The following is a 19,047-nucleotide window of genomic DNA, read 5'->3' on the forward strand; positions in this document are numbered from 1 at the left end:
GCTCACTATTTTGCAAAATGCAGCTTATGGTGGGGTGAGTTGTTGAGTTCACTGAAACCATACACTTATTGACGTTTGTGTTTGCGAGTCAAGCAAAAAGCAAGCCAGACAACCGCTCATATTCTCAAAACAGTTGTAAGTTATGTAACTTGTATCTCAAGGCATTACTGTATATTATTCCTCTGTGCTTTTCATGCATACATGGAGATACATACTCTGCTAATTTGATTGAATATGATTGGGACTCCTTTACCTATACTTATTTATGTTTCTCTGCTCGCTCAAACAAGTCATCAAATCATTTAATAGAAAAGTACAGCAATCAATAAAATAACCATGAGGTCATATTTTGCAGTTAATTGCTTTCAAACAATAAAATATATATGTTATGCTTATTAAATGTCAAGAGCAATTTTGGTCTTTTCAATTTCAAATTTAAATTGAATGAAAGCTTTGATTCACATCATGCTGTCTTTGCTCACATGAGCTTCCGTGTAAATTTCCACTTGTTGTACACCAAGCTCTCATTTAGTAATCCATTTACAGGGTCTGTGGATATAGTACAATCTGAAGCAGTATGATGATAATGATTTAAGTGCATGTGGTAATTCATTTAGGTATCTTATTCATCCTCTGAACGGTTACCTGACGTAGATTCCTTGTTACTTTGACATCATGCCAATCATTGTCATTAAATTTCCCATTGACTGGCTCCACAAGAGCTTCAAAGGCTCCAGACCCCAAATTAATGACGAGAGATACAGCCCCATTTTTCAGCGCCAGGTTGACGTAGTCGGCTGATTTGCCGGTGTGCAGCATCAGTCCGTTCCTCTGGAGGGTTTTGAATGACAATGTGATTTCATCGCTGCTGCTTTGAATCGGGTTCAAGGACAAGTCGTAACAGAAGAACTCAGATCCTTTGAAGGTTGCAACGTATTCTTCTTTCCCTGCAGAGACCAACACAGAAAATGTGTTGAATTAATAACATGCCCTCGTGGGTTCCCATTGGATGCTGTCAGAGGGAAAAAAAGAAAAAACACATCTCAAAGTAGTCTGATTAATAATAAACACACAACAATTTGAGAGAGACCTACCAGCGCCCAAGATCATGGGTGAGTCTGGTACTGCACTTTGTGACTCATGCTCATTTAGAACACGTTATATTTAATGAGCGTTAAAAGATCACCTTTCAAATTGTGTACTTTTTTCAAGTGGTCCCATATTCAACGCCGTATCTGGGAGAATTTAATGATGACTCAGCATGAGAAGTAATCACAGTTCAGCATTTTCCTCATAGACACTGACCACTCTTAAGTGAACCGAAAGAGTCAAGCCAACAATCTCCAAAACACCCATTTGACTCATACATCTACAGTTTGATGCTTGCAAAAACCGGAGTTAGTGCAAAAGTAGTCCTCGGAGTGTTTTTTTTTTTTTTTGCAAACATGAAGGGGTCACTTTTCTATACACAATTATAAGTCACTTTGAAAGGAGGGCAACCCCAAAATATCGTTTACCAAAATGTTCGATGAAACTCACAAGTCTAAAAACAGCATTCTATTTAATATTGTGTTTGTGGAATATTAATTAAGCGGCACAATCTACCCATTATTTTTTATCCATCTCAGGGGTTAGTCTTTGTGCCTCTTGCAGTCGCCTGAAAAAGACAGCCCGGTTTGCTCAGAGCTCAAGAACCAACTAATCACAGTTCAGCTTGCAAACATCACGTGACCGGTGAGTTGTGATTGGTCATTAGCTGAGCCCTGAGCAACTGTGATGTCATTTTTAGGTGACAGCCAGTGATATAATGGCCACCCTCTGAGACTGATGCAGACGGGAGATTTTTTTTTTTTTTTGCTTAATTTATATTCAACAAAAACAAAATCAATCAAAATGCTCTGTCAACACAAGTATGGGTCAAGTTCGCCTGTTAGACATTTGTAAGAAACTGCTTGGACATCCCTTTGGCCATCCCCACACTTAAGGGAAAAATCCTTATATCATATACAGTATCATGCATGCATGCATTATTCCTAGACCCCTTGATACGAGTTATTTTTATTAACTGTGTTATTTAATTTTAAACCCATAAAATAAAACATTCAATTGTTTGATTCATGAAACCCTGACTGAGGTATTGTTTAACCCTGGCCAATTTCTGGCTACATAAATACTGCGACAAAAACAATTTTAAAAAGGTTCAAGCTTCTTTTGCTGGGCTGTGCTACAACTGCACAAAAGGCCACCTTTTTTTTATGTTACTGACTTATTGCAAAATAGATTACATTCATCTAAATAATATCTTGAAATTGTTTTGCAATAAAGACTGCCAAAGTAACAACTTCAAGAATCAGGCATTGCATAACTAACCTTTACAGACACTTGACAAAAACAAGAACTTGCAACGATTAAAAGACAAAAACACATTGTCGTGAACATCTCAAAGACGGGGTGCATGTGAACAGCCATTACAAAGCATTTAAAAACAAGTTTAGACAGATAACAAGCTATTAAAACCACCAGCAGAAAATATGCCACAGCAATATAAATGGGCGAGCAGCGTTCCGGCATGCTACAACAGCGTAACAAATAAAAAGAGGTTGCTGTCCACAACAATTTGTCACCTCATTGATTCACCCTTAAAGGCCCTACACAGCACCTCTGGGAGAACTACATGAGTCCGTAATTGAAGTTGACTGGAGTTCTCTCTTTTCTTTTTTTTTTTAAACACCCTCAATGTCTGCGAAACCTATCAGTGAGGATGAGAGACCTCTACTTCGTTTCACCGACAGAAGCTCAGAATATCACAACAAATAGGGCCACTGGTTGGGGGTCATTCTCATCTCACTTTCATCATACATCACCAAAGCAGCAATTCACTGTTAATTCCCTTAAATAATGAAGAATAAATTGTGAGCTTGGAGCGTGTGTGTGTGCGTGTAGGTGTGTGTGTGTGTGTGTGTAGATGTGTGTGTATGTGTGTGTGTGTGTGTGTGTATACAGTACACTCATTTATGTATTTGTGAATGTGCATAAGACATGCTGAAGAAATAAATAATAAAAAAAATGGGCCGGGCACCAATTACAAAATAAAAACAGACTTAACTTGAGAGTAGCGAAAACTAGCGACAAGTTGTTTTGCTGAATGTAGCCCTAGGTCTCAAACGCCAGTCCTCGAGGGCCGCAAACCTGCATGTTTTCCATACTGTTTTCTTAAACACAACTGATTCAAATGATTAGGATCATTTTCAAGATCCTGCAGAGCTTGCTGATGAGCTAATAATTTGATTCAGGTGAGTTAATGACAGAGGCATCAAAAACATGCAAGATTGCGGCCCTCGACGACTGGAGTTGACCAATCTACAATTATTATAGACTCTGGCATAATATGACAAACTGTCTCTTCAGTAATCAACGTTTGGAGGCTTTTCACCATGAATCTTTGTGTCAAGTCAAGTGTTAGCCAAACTGGCCCTCAAGCTTTGATCTGGTTTCCAAGCACACAGTGAGCTAGTTTTCACTGAATGAGCATATCACAAATAAACTATTGTCGGGTGGAAAAAAAACAAAAACAGGACATAAGTGTTAAGTGGTCAAATGTGAGTACCTCGCTGCCAAATTAACAATGCCTGAACAAATCACTTCACAAGTAAAGTCTTAATACTTATGAAAGACTTCATTCACATAACACCTTCCCGGCTTTGAGCGGAAAACTCCTATCACAGGAAACCCATTAATGTGTTGAATCGTTAATGCAATAATTGTAGTGTTTAAATTGGTGATTATCTGAATTTCAGTTGACAGCATTTGTCAAAACATATTTTTAAAGGGATTAATTGTGCCTGAAAAACAATGAAGTTATCAATTTGTAGACAAAATATGATCGTTTTACTGCTGAACGTGGCTCATATATAAGGTATCCCTTTAGCATTGCATCATAAAGCAAGCAAGACATTTTTAGCGCTTTCCATTGGTCAGTTACTCAAATAAATAACTTACTTATGTGCAGACTAATCATTAGTACTGATATGTTCAGAAATGAGAAAAAAAAAAAGAATTTGATCACAACTGGAAACATGAGGTTTTGGCTCAACATCAGTGAGTCAACATGCAAATGTCCCTCATTTGCATGTTATCACAACACCCACTGCGGGCCAGGCACAAATTTAATATACTCTGCTTTGTTATAATGTGTACGGTCATAGTTTTTTTTTTCTTTTAGTAGTTGTTTGAATGAAGATTATTTTTCACACATGAATGATCACAACAAAAAAGTATTTTTTGTCTTGGTTGTTATGTATAAATGTTTTTTGGGGAATGATGGGTGGAGTCATCAAGTAGAAAACGAAAAAATAAGAGTCTTAAACCATTGAAGTTAGTGATAAACAGGTTAAAACACAACCACAAGAACACATTTAGCAAAGTAAATGACCGTAATTACCATCAGTGATTCTAGAATCCGTCATAATAATAAAGGACAGAATTTACTCCGGCTACATTACTTGAAGTATTAAGTCACAAAAATAATAACCACCCTCAATCCACATTGTAATAGGCTGCATTAGTGGGCTTGGTTTAATCAGAGCTGCCAGTGAAATTGAGTGGGGAAAAAAAACCAAAACAAACAAAAAAAACAAAACAAAAAAAAAGAAAGTCAAAAAGTAACAAAGAAGAGATGTACAGCACAAACATGTTGAAACGAACTGAACTTTAAGCCTGAGTTTAATTCCATACATAAGGCAGGATAGCATAAACAAGAATTGCCAGTGGCAGCAATCTTTCCAACACACAGCTGGACTTACAGCTCACCAGAAACATCATGCACTCTAAAATAGGATCATGTCAAATCAGTGTCTTTTTTGATGACTAATCCACCTACTTCACAAAGTGAAGGATGGTTATAGAGTATTATTTGACATTTGTGACAATTATCCTTCTTACATATACCTGAGGCTGACTTCTACACATTTCCTGGAACTATCGCGCTTCACTTTTAGGCATATTTTTCAGACAGGAAATGCAACCTTCACTGTTAACATTTGACTGCTGATGTGTCACAAAACCGTCATATTTCTGCAGGGGGAAAAAATAACAGCTAGTTGAAGGCTGTTGTTCTTTCGCTGTGTTCTTCTGCGTCTTTGGGTGTGTCCCGTGGTCTTGAGTCAATCAAAGCTCTGCAAGCTGCCGGCACCTTCTTGCCCTTGAGTCATGACACCGAATGGGAACAGGGATAAAAGCTAGCGCCTTCAGTCTTTTTCCAGACAAGGGAGGACAAAAAAAAGACTGGAACAGAGTGAAAATATGCTCCCAAGCGAGGCCATAAATAGATTGAAACATGAAATTGTGAAGGTGTTGTTTTGAGTCATTAATGACAGATCTTCAACACCTACCTATTTATATAAAGATGTAGTGTATTTTATGATATGGCCCATTTTAACATTACTGAAACACAACTGTTCCAGCAAATTACGTATATGGTTATATATCACCAATGGCACAATGGTGATTCAATTTCTTATGAAATACTGTATGAGCTATTTTGGTGTCTAACAGACACCTGGCTACTTATAATTCTGTCTTTCACATTGACTTTGTACATACAGCCAATAATCTTGTCAATAGTCTCATCTCAATTGAAGCCATGACGTACGGATACTGCCATGATGCAAACAGACACCGTTTCTTATAAGTATTCTTAATGTCTACTATTAAAAAAAAAAAAAACTAAACCATATTCATGTCACTGACCACAGAAGTAATCGATTTCCTCCTCACTCAAAATCTGTGGCTTTATGTTGCGTCAGAGTTTTGTCCTTTTCTTTTAAAGTTTTAAAGGGCATAGTGGCACATATTAAAGTCAGTAAATACATATTCAAGTTAAAAAAAGGGGTGACTCAGGGTTCTTATACAGGTTTTTAGAAGGGTTTCAAAAGGGTTATCGAGTGCACAAAAACAGAATATTTGCAGTCGCCATGTCCCTTTTCTGATGTCATCCCAGTTCACCGATGACTGAGGAAAATGTGGGCCTGTGTTTAGTCAGCATAGGCGATACAGGGGCTATATGCAATGACTGACATACTCATGGGAGGACTCTGCCATTTCCCTTGATCGGCAGGTCCTAATACTGAGAGCACGACGATGAGCAGAAACGCTCAAACTTGTGTAAAAGGAGGAAGACACGGCTCCAAGGATGTTTTTGGAGAGGAAATAGCATGCTAACATAGTTTAAAGATCAAGAAATTGTGTTTTCACAACTGAGGATGTTGTGATTCAGAAACCAGCTTGGTAACGGTGAGCTGACTCAGCGATAGGAGGAATCTGGCCTCAGAGAGTCGAGTCAAGGATTGATGAGTCAAGGAATTTGGCCTCGCCTTCCAGTCTGCCCAGCGTCAACCCTTGGGCAAGAATCGTCAGGACCACCCCAAGGATGACTTGACAAGATTGGATGATTATCATAAATATGGGCTGGGGTTTAGATGCGTTGCCTTTTCGACTCTGCTCTTAGGGAACCGACCACATCTGTAACTTGTCCATTTTATATAACATTAAAGACATAAAACTGAGGTGAAAATTGCAATTGAGAGTGAGTGTTTTCCTGATCACCCTTTTAATTGATATAAAACAAACACGCTGTATTTGAATGGAACAGCAAGGTAGGGAATCACCACTAAATTTTAACATTGTCCACCAGTCAAACTTAAATAACCCATGCGACTCAAACAGATAATACAGAAATGGTAATAAATATGGGTGCATGAATACCTACAAAATATTCTTTCGCTCACCATTAAACAAAAGTGACAGTGAACATTGATGTATTGTAAAGCAGGGAAACAGGACTATGGGTTCTATACAACAGTGCGGCCAGGAGACTCCTCATCAGTCACTTTGGTCTGACACTAATCTGGCATCTGCTGCTCTATGGCTGTTTTTAAATTAGCTTGCACCCAGGGGAGCACCCTGCCTGTCAGCATCAAATCATAACACAACCACTCCAAAACAGACTTGGCAGGGGATTAGAAAAAGAACTATAGTGTAAAGGCCTTGACTTTAAATTGTCTTCATACTGTCATTGTCTTTATTTCACAATGTGTTATGAATATGATTTGTAATTTAAAAATTATGCATATGCACTATAAATTGGTAGCGCCAATACATGCACACTGGTAAAGTACATTTAAACACAACGCAAGAGCGGCAACTACATTTCTGTCTTTTGCTCCGCTTCCGGCGGGGCCACGTCAGTCATGGACCCCCTTACCCCACCGCACTATCTATCTATCTATCTATCTATCTATCTATCTATCTATCTATCTATCTATCTATCTATCTATCTATCTATCTATCTATCTATCTATCTATCTATCTATCTATCCATCCATCCATCCATCCATCCATCCATCCATCCATCCATCTATCTAATCTGGCATTCTTAAATCTATCTGTCGAATCAAGTCAATTGATCTAAGGTGACATAATTTTTTGTATGGTTTTATTCATGCACACTTTACCGTAAAATGTCACTGGTGCTGGGCAGAATTGTTGTATCTCCAAACACTTTTCAGGAAATGAAAAAAAATGCAATAGTTGTTGAGCCATCATAGAGTGCAAGTCATTTTCATCAGAAGATGAAGAGAGCACACATATCACTCACATCTCTAGTAAAACAACAAATGTTGCTTTTCAGCTTTCAGCGAGAAGCGTGAGTTGGGAGGTCTTTTGATCAGGTTCACACGAAGTTCACAGCTTAGAAAGGATGCATCACATATATCACCTCTACCAAAACACTTTAAAAGGACCAACTCAGCCATAAATATATCTAAAACATTTCAATGACGATCCAGTGGTTCCATCGTCTCGCAAGTGACTGACATTGGATTTCAGTCCATTTCTATTCAATCTCTTTTCTCTGGCAGCCTATTAAAAGCATACAGACATGAGTGTCTGGCACTCCATTAAAATGCTAGCAAGTTAACGCCATGAAACTACTCTAAGCCTCTTAGGCTTTGACAGAGAGGACATTCCGGAAGCTCTGCATTCTTAAACAACATATTTACTACATTATCACCACACCATTCAAAAGACCTAATCTCAAACTGTTTTTTAATATGTGTTATGCAAAGGCAACTATTACAGGGTGTACGTACCATGTATTGTATGGCGTCATTTATTTCTTTAGTGACAATAACAGGTAGACTGATTTGACTTCTTCGGTTAATATAACTGTGAGATGGATGTGTTTTTACTGCATGCTCTGTTAGATGTATGCAACTATTTGACTGAATAAGTCAGCATGTGTGGATGGGGGTGAGATTACACTTTCCAAGGGCTGTGAGACACACTGTCATTTAGTTGCACAGTATGATGGATGTCTTGCTGAGCTAGAAAGAAAGTCTAGAAGTCATTCAATGTGTCACTCGGGAGGGAGCAAGGCATCAATTAGGTCTCAATTAAAAAAAATCCATCGATCCACGTATTTGCTATCCGCTTCTAGAGGGTGCGCTGGTGCCTATCCAAGCCATCTTTCCGCAGTAGGTAAAGGACACAACTGGTTGCCAGCCAATCGCAGGGCACACAAAGACAAAACTCCATTCACACTCACAATCACACCTAAGGGCAATGCACCTCCAATGCATGTTTTTGTAATGTGGGAGGGAGGTTAGAGGGAGAGAGCTGGAACTGAACACAAGACCTCTGAACTTTGAGGCAGACCTGCTGACCACTGACACTGTGCCGTCGTAATCAGAACATGCGGCCTATATTATAAAACTTTCTGGCCATGGTGGTTACACAGAAAACAGTCTGTTCCCCAAACATACATTTTAATTATTCCTAGTAGCTGTAATCAGAATGAGATTTAAAAAAAAGTGAGTACTAAAATTTACTGCGGATAAATTGCTTTTTGAAGCAAATGAGATCAAATGAAGTTAAATTGGTATCATACGGCACCACTTCGATACGAACAGTATGTCTGTTTCTACCTAACAGCATACTTCACTAATTCATTGGGAATGAAGCACATTAAGTTTAGAAAAGCAATTTTTGTCTACTATCAAGCTCCAAGGCAAAATGAACAAAATTCAAGATCAAACAGTGTTCCATGAACACAACCATGACATATTCACATCGCTCACACAGTAAATAACCCATCTGGCAATTGAGTGCTCACTACAGCTGTTACCATTCAGCAATGAGTTGGCCTGCCCCATTTCCTCAAAAAAGCCACAGCCCCGCAGGGCTCATCCCTCCAGCTCTATCAAAACTTGAGTCTGCTCCAACCAAACATGCCAAGGGTCTACATTTCCTGCTATGAAAACCACACAGCCCACCCTATCATCGGACTGAGCAGCCTTGTGGCCACAGTGTGGTGGACCTTGCCGCATCATTCCATCACCATTTCTCATTAGTTCCTGTGGTTAGCACCTTAGGGCTGTTTTTGGATCTTTTCTCTGCACTATCCCACTTTTTAATCGTGCACATGGGATATCATGACATTTTTCAAGGAAACTTGCTGAACAAGACTTGGACGAATTTGCATCTGCTAGACTTAATCAAACTTCTATTCTTTTTATAAACAACCAAATGATCAAACAAACAAACTCACAGATGACGGAAGTATTTCGAGTTCTAATTAATAAAAACACCTCCGATGAGAAAAAATATGGGGTGATGATACACATCATCAAGAATCTGATCCTGGCAGTGGTCTTGTCAGCTCAGATGGTGTACTTGTCTTGGGCGTATACATTTTACAGCTGTGCAGACCCAATCAGCACATTGAACGTGGATTTCAACCTAGCTGGTGCCAACACCATCACACCGTTAAGCAGCTGGCAGCAGGCATTTCAGGATGAGGCTATCTACTAAAAATTCAGCCAGATGCACATGCCTCATTAGCCATTTTTAAATAGTCCAAGTATTATGGTCACTACATATGTGAATAATTATAGTCTATGTTTTTGTCTTGGCCAACATGGTCTTACGTGTATAGTGATTGTTGCCAGGAAGGTTAATGAAGATCAAAGATGCAAAATGACGTCACAAAGTAGATTAACGTCTGTTTCAAATTAAGAATGACCTGACAGTACTAAATCAAATATGCAAATTAATATGACATGCTACTGACAAGTTGACAGATTTATTTCCACAGTTTAGCACAGCACACATTAGTTATCCTGTAACCAAGTGTGTTGTCAATATGACAGTTTATTTTCAAATTCATCACATGGTAGTGACGCATTAAGTACTTACTGTACTTACAACATCAATATAAGGCTGGACACACACCAAACGATCTCGTACGTCACGATTCATTCAATATTTGACGGAATTATGTACGAAAATGTGGGGATACGTGTCAGTGCTTGAGCTTCAGATATTGTTCGGAAAAGATTGAATGACTTTCCTGGAAGGGGTGGGGGGGGGGGGGGGTGCAGAAAAGCAGAGAAAACCTCTTGTCTAAAACTGCAGGAGATACTCAAGATCAAATACTGTGTATGCGTATGCGAGATGAATACATACTGCCATTTATAGCTGGCAGCTATTAAAATAAATCTTTTTGTGCTATTCCCTACTGGGGAGAACATTTTGTGGAGTGGATTTAACAAAAGTACCACCTTGAGGACTTAATGGGACTGGCAGGGAAAAGGGTATTCAATCAAACACAATACACCACAGACACTTTGTAGGTGGACAGAGTGAAGAAGGTAAAAACAAGTTGCATCCTAAGGAAATTTAGGAAACATAAATTATCACAGAGGGCCAAAGCTTGTGTGCTGCGCCAAGTGCTGCAAGCAGAGTCTCAAAAACCCAAATTGGAATGCTTGTTTCACCTTTTAAATATTGTACAGTATTTCTATATTACCTGCGAGTGAATGTAAAATGCTTGAGTAGGAAATATTGCACTGCATACAATACACATACAAATTGGAACAAAATACTGTATATATATATATATATATATATATATATATATATATATATATATATATATATATATATATATATATATATATATATATATATATATATATATATATATCTTTTTTTTTTTTTAGTCAAGTAGGAGCATGGGTTAGCAAGTGTGTAAATTTACAGTCCCTGGAAATGGCATCCTCAAAAATAATCAAATTGAAATGGTTAAAGTAAAGTAAAGTAAAAACAAGTAGCACACAGTCTCACAGGCTCATTGCTGAGCCTGTGCTAGCTGCTTCGCAATAAGTTAGTCATACTGTATGGTTACTCGTATAGCTACTCAATAGTTGCTCATATATCAAAGCTACAACTTAGTATCAGCCATACATGTGTTTTTCTAATTACAAGGTATGTTCTCTCATAAATGTGTAACATAAGTTAGACTTTTAAACATGTTAGGACTTTTATTACATGGAAGGATAAAAAGATATCTAAAATAGTATGTGATTGAGGTGTATTCAAGGATAAGGTGGAAGGTTTTTCTTTGTTAGGTCTTCTTAAGAAAAGGGGAAGTAGTCGCTTTTAGGAAAGTTGGTCTAGCGGGTTGACAACCCAACAGCAAAAAAGTGACGGAAAACTGAATCACAAGTAGTCATTTTTAGGGAAGCTTACCCAAATGAACTTTTAGCAAACTGGAATCATAGATGAAGTATTCTATCTTCAACAAACTGAACATGCCTGGATGTTTAGTACCAACATATCTTAGACATAACTCCAACAGAATACTGCAGAGTAAAATACTAGTTCAAACTCAAAATATTTTGATATTGTCTTCTATCTCCTTTTGTTTAATTGATTGATTGATTATTTTAGAACACGTAAACAAACACATCACACATATTTCATGAATGCAATTACACGGGCTATTTTCTGAAACATCAATAAACCTGCATAAGCAATTAAAACTTATCACTATAAAAGGGACTTTTACATTATTTCCCAAAAATCATATTAAGTCCACCAAGGGCAGGCGATCTTAAACAAGATTATATGCTGAATTACAAATTTAGTACTGAAGTACAGTTTAGTATAAGAAGAACTTCATTTTATTTATTTACCATTAATGGAATATGTATGAAAGAGTTACAAAAACATATTAAAATGAAGAAATACATAAATAAAATGCTCACACTCACCAAAACACTTAATTCAACATATAATCCATTCTTCTTTCTTTTCTCAAGAAGACTTCAATGCCTTGGTTGTACATTGAGCATTTCAGTTCCAACAATTAATCCTTTCCTATCGTATGTTTTAATTTGCTTTAAAAAAAAAAAAAACGACAATGACCACTCTACTGAAGCACAAGACGCAGGCATTGTCACAGCCAAACAGCCAAGCCAGCTTGACCTGCATAGTGCTGAGTATCCAATCACAGAGCGCGTACATGTCGCGTTCAACGTGAGGCTTTCTAGCTGGCATTACTGTCGCCAATTTGTGATCTGATTGGCTATTGCAACAGTCTATTAACTATGTGTCCATTCACTCACAGTACACAGATGCCTGCAACTGTTGTTTCTGAAGGCCTCTGACCGACTTCATACAGCCTTTTTTTTTAAATATTGTGGGATTGGCTCTGGCTTTTCCAACAAATCTGGCCACCCTGTAAATTAGTAAGTATGGGTGGAGTACTTAAAAGTTGCAAATTTTTTCATAAAGAAACATCATCAAAGAAAAGAACTACATACTATATAGACAATTATTAAGCGACAGTTGAATCTTCATGTGGATTGGCAAATTATGACTACACGTACTCAGTGGCCCACTTCTTGCTGCAAGGCTCTCATTTGCTCTCAGCCCATTACTGAATCACAACAGCATTAGAGTGAAGAGGGAGAGTAATGTGTTGAATACTAATCTGCAAAACTCAATCCTTTTTGATTTAGTAAATCCAGGGGATAATAATGTAAACCCAAGGGAGATTGCGGATGTTGGGGTGGGGTTGGGGGGCGTGTGCATCATCAAAATCCTCATCAAAAGAGAAGCTTTTTCCCTAATAATGTATTTGTTTACGTAACTTTAGTAGACTATTAAAATTCGTGTTCGCTCCAGTCTGACACACCAAAAACCATCAGCAGTAATTTGTTGCATAGAGATGATCATGGTTAAGTGATTATTTTGAAAAGCAATGACTTGCATGGGCAGGTGTGTAGTAAAGTTTGATAGCTGCTTTTCCCCTCTTAATGAGCCATACACTGATAAATCTCAGCTAAGCATCTTAACAAGCTGCTCAATTAGGGTCTAACCTTGTCAAGGTTGTTAGCAAACAAGGCTAAAGCTTGCATGGCAAAAGCACTACACCACCTCATTTTGATTAAGGGGGAGGCTAAATTGGCATCTGACTGGAGAGGACTGACGCTTGTCAGATCTCTAATTTGGTCCTGAGACATGGGAGACATCGCTCAGACAAGAGCAAAGTCAAAAGGCACTGAGGCGTGTCATTGCACAGAAATAATTCATGTGCTAATTACTTTGCTAGTGTATCTCGGGATAGGTGCTGTACAGAGTCACTAATGTCTTTGCAGCTCCTCAGCACAGACGTACTCTATCAGACACAGCATGAATCCTTGATGGAAGCAGAAATATCTGCAAAGACATCTCTTCATCTGCATGATTACATTTGTTTTATTTTTTTTGTTAAAGACATGATGAGAGTGTCATCTTGATTTGGTCCCCATGATTATCATTTACTGAAGGATTAGCTTTGATGTTTGGATAAGACATCAATCGCAAATATATTATGTGCACGGTTTCCAAATTGATTTTGTACTTGAGAAAATGTGCAAACGTTTCTCACTTGTGATCTTTGTGTTTTTTCAGTTCCAAAAGTCAACATAATGACTTCAGATTGTTCAGCCATGCCTTTCATACTTTGACACTGGCGAAGTGGCCTGTCTGTCAGGACCAGTTCTTTCAGGGTGCAGTGAGCTGAACTTGAGATAAATGTATCCTGAATCCAAACACTATCTTCCCAGCATGTCAGCTCGACCACTCAGACAGAAAAAAGTGAACAAAGAAGCCCGCAGTGGGTTTCTGTGTGCACTTTTTTCCCACCCCTCCTTTTTTTGTTGTTTTCGCAATGCGTTTTGTTGTCAGATTTATAGTGGTCACTGGACTGAGGTTTGCACAGCACGTTGAGCATCATCATTGCATGTTTAAAACTGTGCTCCAGTGAACAAATGGCTGCAGGATAGTGAAGCCTGACAGAATCCCAGCATCACCTCACTGAGTTGCTGCAAGGTCACCAACATTAGTGTTGTGGTTGTTTTCATTTCTTTTTAAATGTGCTGATTTCCATTCCATCGTGAGAGTGATTTTTTAATTAATTTGCCTAATGTGGCTCACAGCACCCCAAACGTTTTTTTTTGTTTGTTTTTTTTTTTTTTTTTTTTTGGGGGGGGGGGGGTCCTCACCATAATCTCCACCTAGTACAGTTCATGTTTTTTTGTTTTTGTTTTTAAACAGTAATGCACACTCACAACCACCTGTTCGTGAAGCCATTACTGACGAGAGGAGGAAGACAAAGCATCAATGCATTTCTTTTGTGGGCTCGTACAGAGCCTCACAGCAATAATCACACTATGGTGTCATCAAGCAGCGTAGAACCAGAGGCGCAAGTGTTTGCACCAAGGCGCAACAGTCTGCGGTAAAAGAGATGAAAAACGGCTCCGGGTGCAACACCTGATTACAACACGAGCAGCAATCATTGTGTCACCTCGCCACTTCAAAAGCCTAAACGCTTCACCAATATTGTTCGCAAAATAATTACAGCTGCAGCAGGGCATTTTCACTTTACAGGTGTCAGAGAATCAGCTCAGCCTCAGAACAAATAGCTCTCTGAAGTCTTTAATGAAATCCACTCAGCCATGAGGATAAATACACATGTAGTCTAATTAAACTGCCCTGCAAGGGGATGCAAAGTGAGGCACGATTCTGCTTTTGTTAATCTATTGCTCAATTTTGCCTAACAGCCTCAGTACATTGCTATAATTAAAGTAACTCATTTTTTGACCCCCACCCCCTGCAGGGTTATCTAATAAACCCTATCCTCAATGGTTGATGCCAAGTATGCCTTTCTCACCTTGTCAGCAAAGAAAGACCCTGCCGGTGGAGGGAAAATTGTGCACTTTGTGGTGTTAGTGTTTCAGCAATGCTATGGCCCTTCTGACACTTGACCAAGGTCATTTCATAATGGCTTGTCCAAGTGTCAGTCTACTGTCACTGGGGTAGAGTGATGCGGGAGAGCATAGCCGGTTACGGTGACAGGAGTCAAGGCTATAGAAGCATGATAAAGATCAGCTTGTATCACAAGTGAAACCATCAAGGCAGGACGGATTGAAGAAAATAAGATGATCTTGCATTTTCTGCCTTATCTGTCCAAGCGGTGACAAATAGATTATGCTTTGTAGCTTGCGCTTGCGTAGACCTCTCTGTTTTGCATTCTGCTGTGAGCCACAAGAATAAATGAACTTGATTGGCAAGCGCAGTCATCACAGCGCAGCAATACTCTGAGCAGGATCGAGTTTCGGCTCCTTTCTCTGGTCCTTGTCAATCCTGTCATTCTTACAAATTGATCAGCGGAGGTGCACATCCATCATTGTGAGTCATACAACGCAAATGCTGTTTTGAAAACAGGCAAAGGTAGATTGAAAACCTATGGGTTTGCATGAATACTTTTTAAAGCTGTTTGTACACGTGTGCTATTTTGTATTTATTAAATTGGGTGAAAAAGAAGAAGAAAAAAAAACAAGCTTATTTATTTATCATGGCAGAGATGGGTGGGCGTCATTATACTATGAATTAAAAAGGTAAACATCCGAATAAATTTGTGGTAGACTTGCTATTACCTCAGCACACAAATATTCACACTGGTGGGAAATTGTATCCAGGGCAACAGCGGGCTCAATACAAAATGAAATAAAGAACGCATAATACCTTGAGTGTATTTCATTGTTTCTTCTCTCACATGCTTTTGTAATGTATGCAAATGCTTTCGGCTTTGTGGGCAAAAAAGAAGGGCTCTCGTTTCTCAATTTGCTCTGTGTGTGCGGGATTTGGAATCAGGCTAGGTTTAGGGATTATATATTTATTTATAGGTTTAGTCATTAGAACACCAGTTTATACATATCAATCATGAATACAAACGTTTGAAGGAGTCCTTTTTTATTTTTACTTTGTTTTTAACCAGTAACTCCAAGGACATCTCTGGCTGTATCGAACCCTTAACCAACACCATCCTGAAAAGCAGTGTTACCCAAGCTTTATGAACCCAAAGCACCATGAGGAGAGAAAGGTAACATCACCAAAAATAAATGTTGAAAAAATATGAATGCCAACATGATTTTCTTGATTCTATTTACACACACATTTAAGGACTCAGAGTAAAATCAGGAGCTGTAAATTTATAGGCATTCAGAAGCTGACCTTAATTGAAGAATTTCATCGTTCTGTTATAGTTTAAGAACAATGAAAGAACAATGACATACCTGTGTAAGATATATAATAAGTAAGTGCCCTATTAATTTTTGGGCAAACTAAGTAAAATGCACCTTCTGTGATCTCTTATATTACCCTGGTGAGGAATCACTTCTGTGAAGGATTGAATGGAATGGACTTGTTTGATTTAAAACATGACCAAATGATTCCGTATTTTTGCATAGGATTCCATTTCACATACATTTCACATTTCATAAAAATCTGAAATAGATACATTTAGAAATATTGGTGTCCTACAAAAACATGCAAAACTTGTATATGTTGTCTCACAATAAGAGGACAGTTGTCCCTTATACCAGTCATCCTCAGACAGAGAGTCATAAGTAACAGCAAAACTGAGAAGGGATGATGAGAAAAGACGCAGTTTGCCATGCTAAAATAAACTTGCTAGCGCATTTAGCACCATAATAAAGACTTGGGTTAGAAAGGAAAAAGGGCTTGGATGATAGGTTTAACTATTCACACAGGTCTGGCTGGAACCACGTTAAAGCAGAGAATATCCACTTTGAACAGCAAAATAGGACAGCTATTAAGTTTCCAGATGACATATCTTTTGTTAATGTCGAAAAACGAACCGGTTAGATAGCTGATCTACAGTACATGAGTGTGAGCAATGGCTTGTGGGCGACAAATGCAATACAATTTGGGGGTCAAATTGTGAAGGTCTCAAATTTAGGCCTAAACAACCTCTGCTAATATAATTTATTAATAGACTCTACCGGAGTATGAGTGAAGGAGCCCTAAAAAACTCTTTCTGAACTGTTTTGTCCCAGCAGTTGCCGAAACACGTCTCAATACGGCTGTTCCACTATTCTTATCTAAGCAAATTAGAAAGGTTAGACACTGACCATCTGATCTGACCTGATCTTCTTTATTACAGCTGACACCAATGTTCATTGCTGCTTACATTTGGGAGGAAATTTGTGAGACATGAAGGAAAGCTGCTCAGTGTGCTACTTTCTGCAGAGGCCTTCCCTACTACTCTCATCAGGACCATAGCCCAAGGTGACGGGGCCTATTACCTATCTGCAACGTCCAGCCACCTGCCCTGAAAATGACGGCTGTTTCCGCCATATGTCTCAGTGTTCTGCCAAGTCTCCATGGTCTGTTCTGCCTTGAGCACATTTCATTATACAATGGCCGAAAACTTGCAGGTCTGCTCATTAAAGCCGTCAACTCGGCATGCTGTCATTAGTAAGACAGGAAATGCGTCAGGTTAAACACCTCAAGCAACTTTAGTCATTTAAGATTTTTTCAAACATATGGTCCTCTCTCTCCAACCCACAAAACTGAATGCTTAAATAGTATCAGAGATGAACCGCCACCTGTGTGTAAAGACTGAAAAGTTAAACCCTGAGAACCACGTAGCCTCTTTCTGACAAATGTAAACGTTCTAATGAAAACCCGCAGATGACAGGAATAGAGAGTGATGGAAAATATATTGTTTACACTTATATTTGGTCATCTTTCTTCCTGAGTAAGACTTCATGTTTCCGAAAACAATATGTGCGTTTATAATGGCGTTCAAACGGGATCGCTTTTTACTTACAGCCTTTATTTAGTGGCTGGGATTGTTATTGAGGGGCTGGTTTTGTACACACGCTATTGTTGTTCTGCAATTACATCCAGTAATATGGTCACTGTGGAGCCATTTTAAAGTAAACCACTGGGACCAATCAGAGTTTTCCTCCACTGCCTGGCATTTCATGGCCACACCACTCTCTTCTCACTTCCCTCTTGAGAAAGAGATTAGTTCACAATACTGCGTTATTAAAGGTGAGGTGAGGGTAAAATAATGACCCATCACTGCTCCCCTTTGCATTGATTTCTTACAGCTGTATCCTGCAAAAAGGCCATTAGGAAGTATGACTGTGTATTGGAAACAGCTTCTGCAATTGGGAAGGGAATTTGAAGTCAAACAAAAGAAAAATAGAAAGATAGAAAAATAGAACGGCAGATTTAGATTAAATGTTGTGGCTAGCTGAATAATGCCTAACACTATTTGATATCAATGGCCACTGTAAGAGGAAAATTGCAGAAATGGAAATACATCAGTGCAGCTTGTCCCTTATTGTCTTTTACAGTCAATATCAGAGTGGTAAGAATGACAACGAATGAAAAGAATGAAAAAACTTTTTTTTCAAACCACTATTAAACAGTACATCAATGTCCCAGTTTTGACCCATGCAACACGATAATCAAAAGCACCACAGCTTCGGTCAATGTCCATATTGAGGGGATGGACTTTAAAAATTATGAAAAACAACTGCATCAACTGAGGCAGTAACAGGAACAATGAAAACTTTGCACTCACGAATGATGAAGGACATGACTTCACAACCAAATGACCCACAGCACCAACTATCAGCACTACGCTATTAGAGAGCCAATTCCCACTGACATGTGTCCTCATTTACAACAATGCCTACAGAGACGAAACAAAAATAAACAGCTTGAAGCAATCCAAAGTGCCAAGGGACACAAAGCTGGAGATTATGTGTAATTTGCAGAACCTCACAGACTCTCTGTGAATTCTTGAGAGAGGATAGGACCTGTCCTCCTCTTGTGACACCAGGG

The 19,047-nt window shown here is 38.7% G+C and overlaps 1 protein-coding gene across 19 annotated transcripts in view; it reads right to left on the reverse strand.

Annotated features, from left to right (window-relative positions):
- The window catches only part of LOC148420331 (neurexin-1a-like), a 231,673-nt gene that overhangs the window by 146,672 nt on the left and 65,954 nt on the right, over positions 1-19,047 (reverse strand). For all 19 annotated transcript variants that reach the window (XR_015866291.1, XM_088420618.1, XM_088420624.1 and 16 more), the window contains one exon: positions 646-947. Coding sequence is in view for 18 of the 19 variants with exons in the window: in XM_088420618.1 (XP_088276744.1) it covers positions 646-947 (302 nt within the window). In the remaining variant the exon portion in view is untranslated. The remainder of the gene's footprint in view (positions 1-645; positions 948-19,047) is intronic.

Source organism: Hippichthys cyanospilos, chromosome 8 (assembly GCF_059441005.1).
Source record: "Hippichthys cyanospilos isolate Australia breed blue-spotted pipefish chromosome 8, RoL_Hcya_1.0, whole genome shotgun sequence".
Taxonomy (NCBI): domain Eukaryota; kingdom Metazoa; phylum Chordata; class Actinopteri; order Syngnathiformes; family Syngnathidae; genus Hippichthys; species Hippichthys cyanospilos.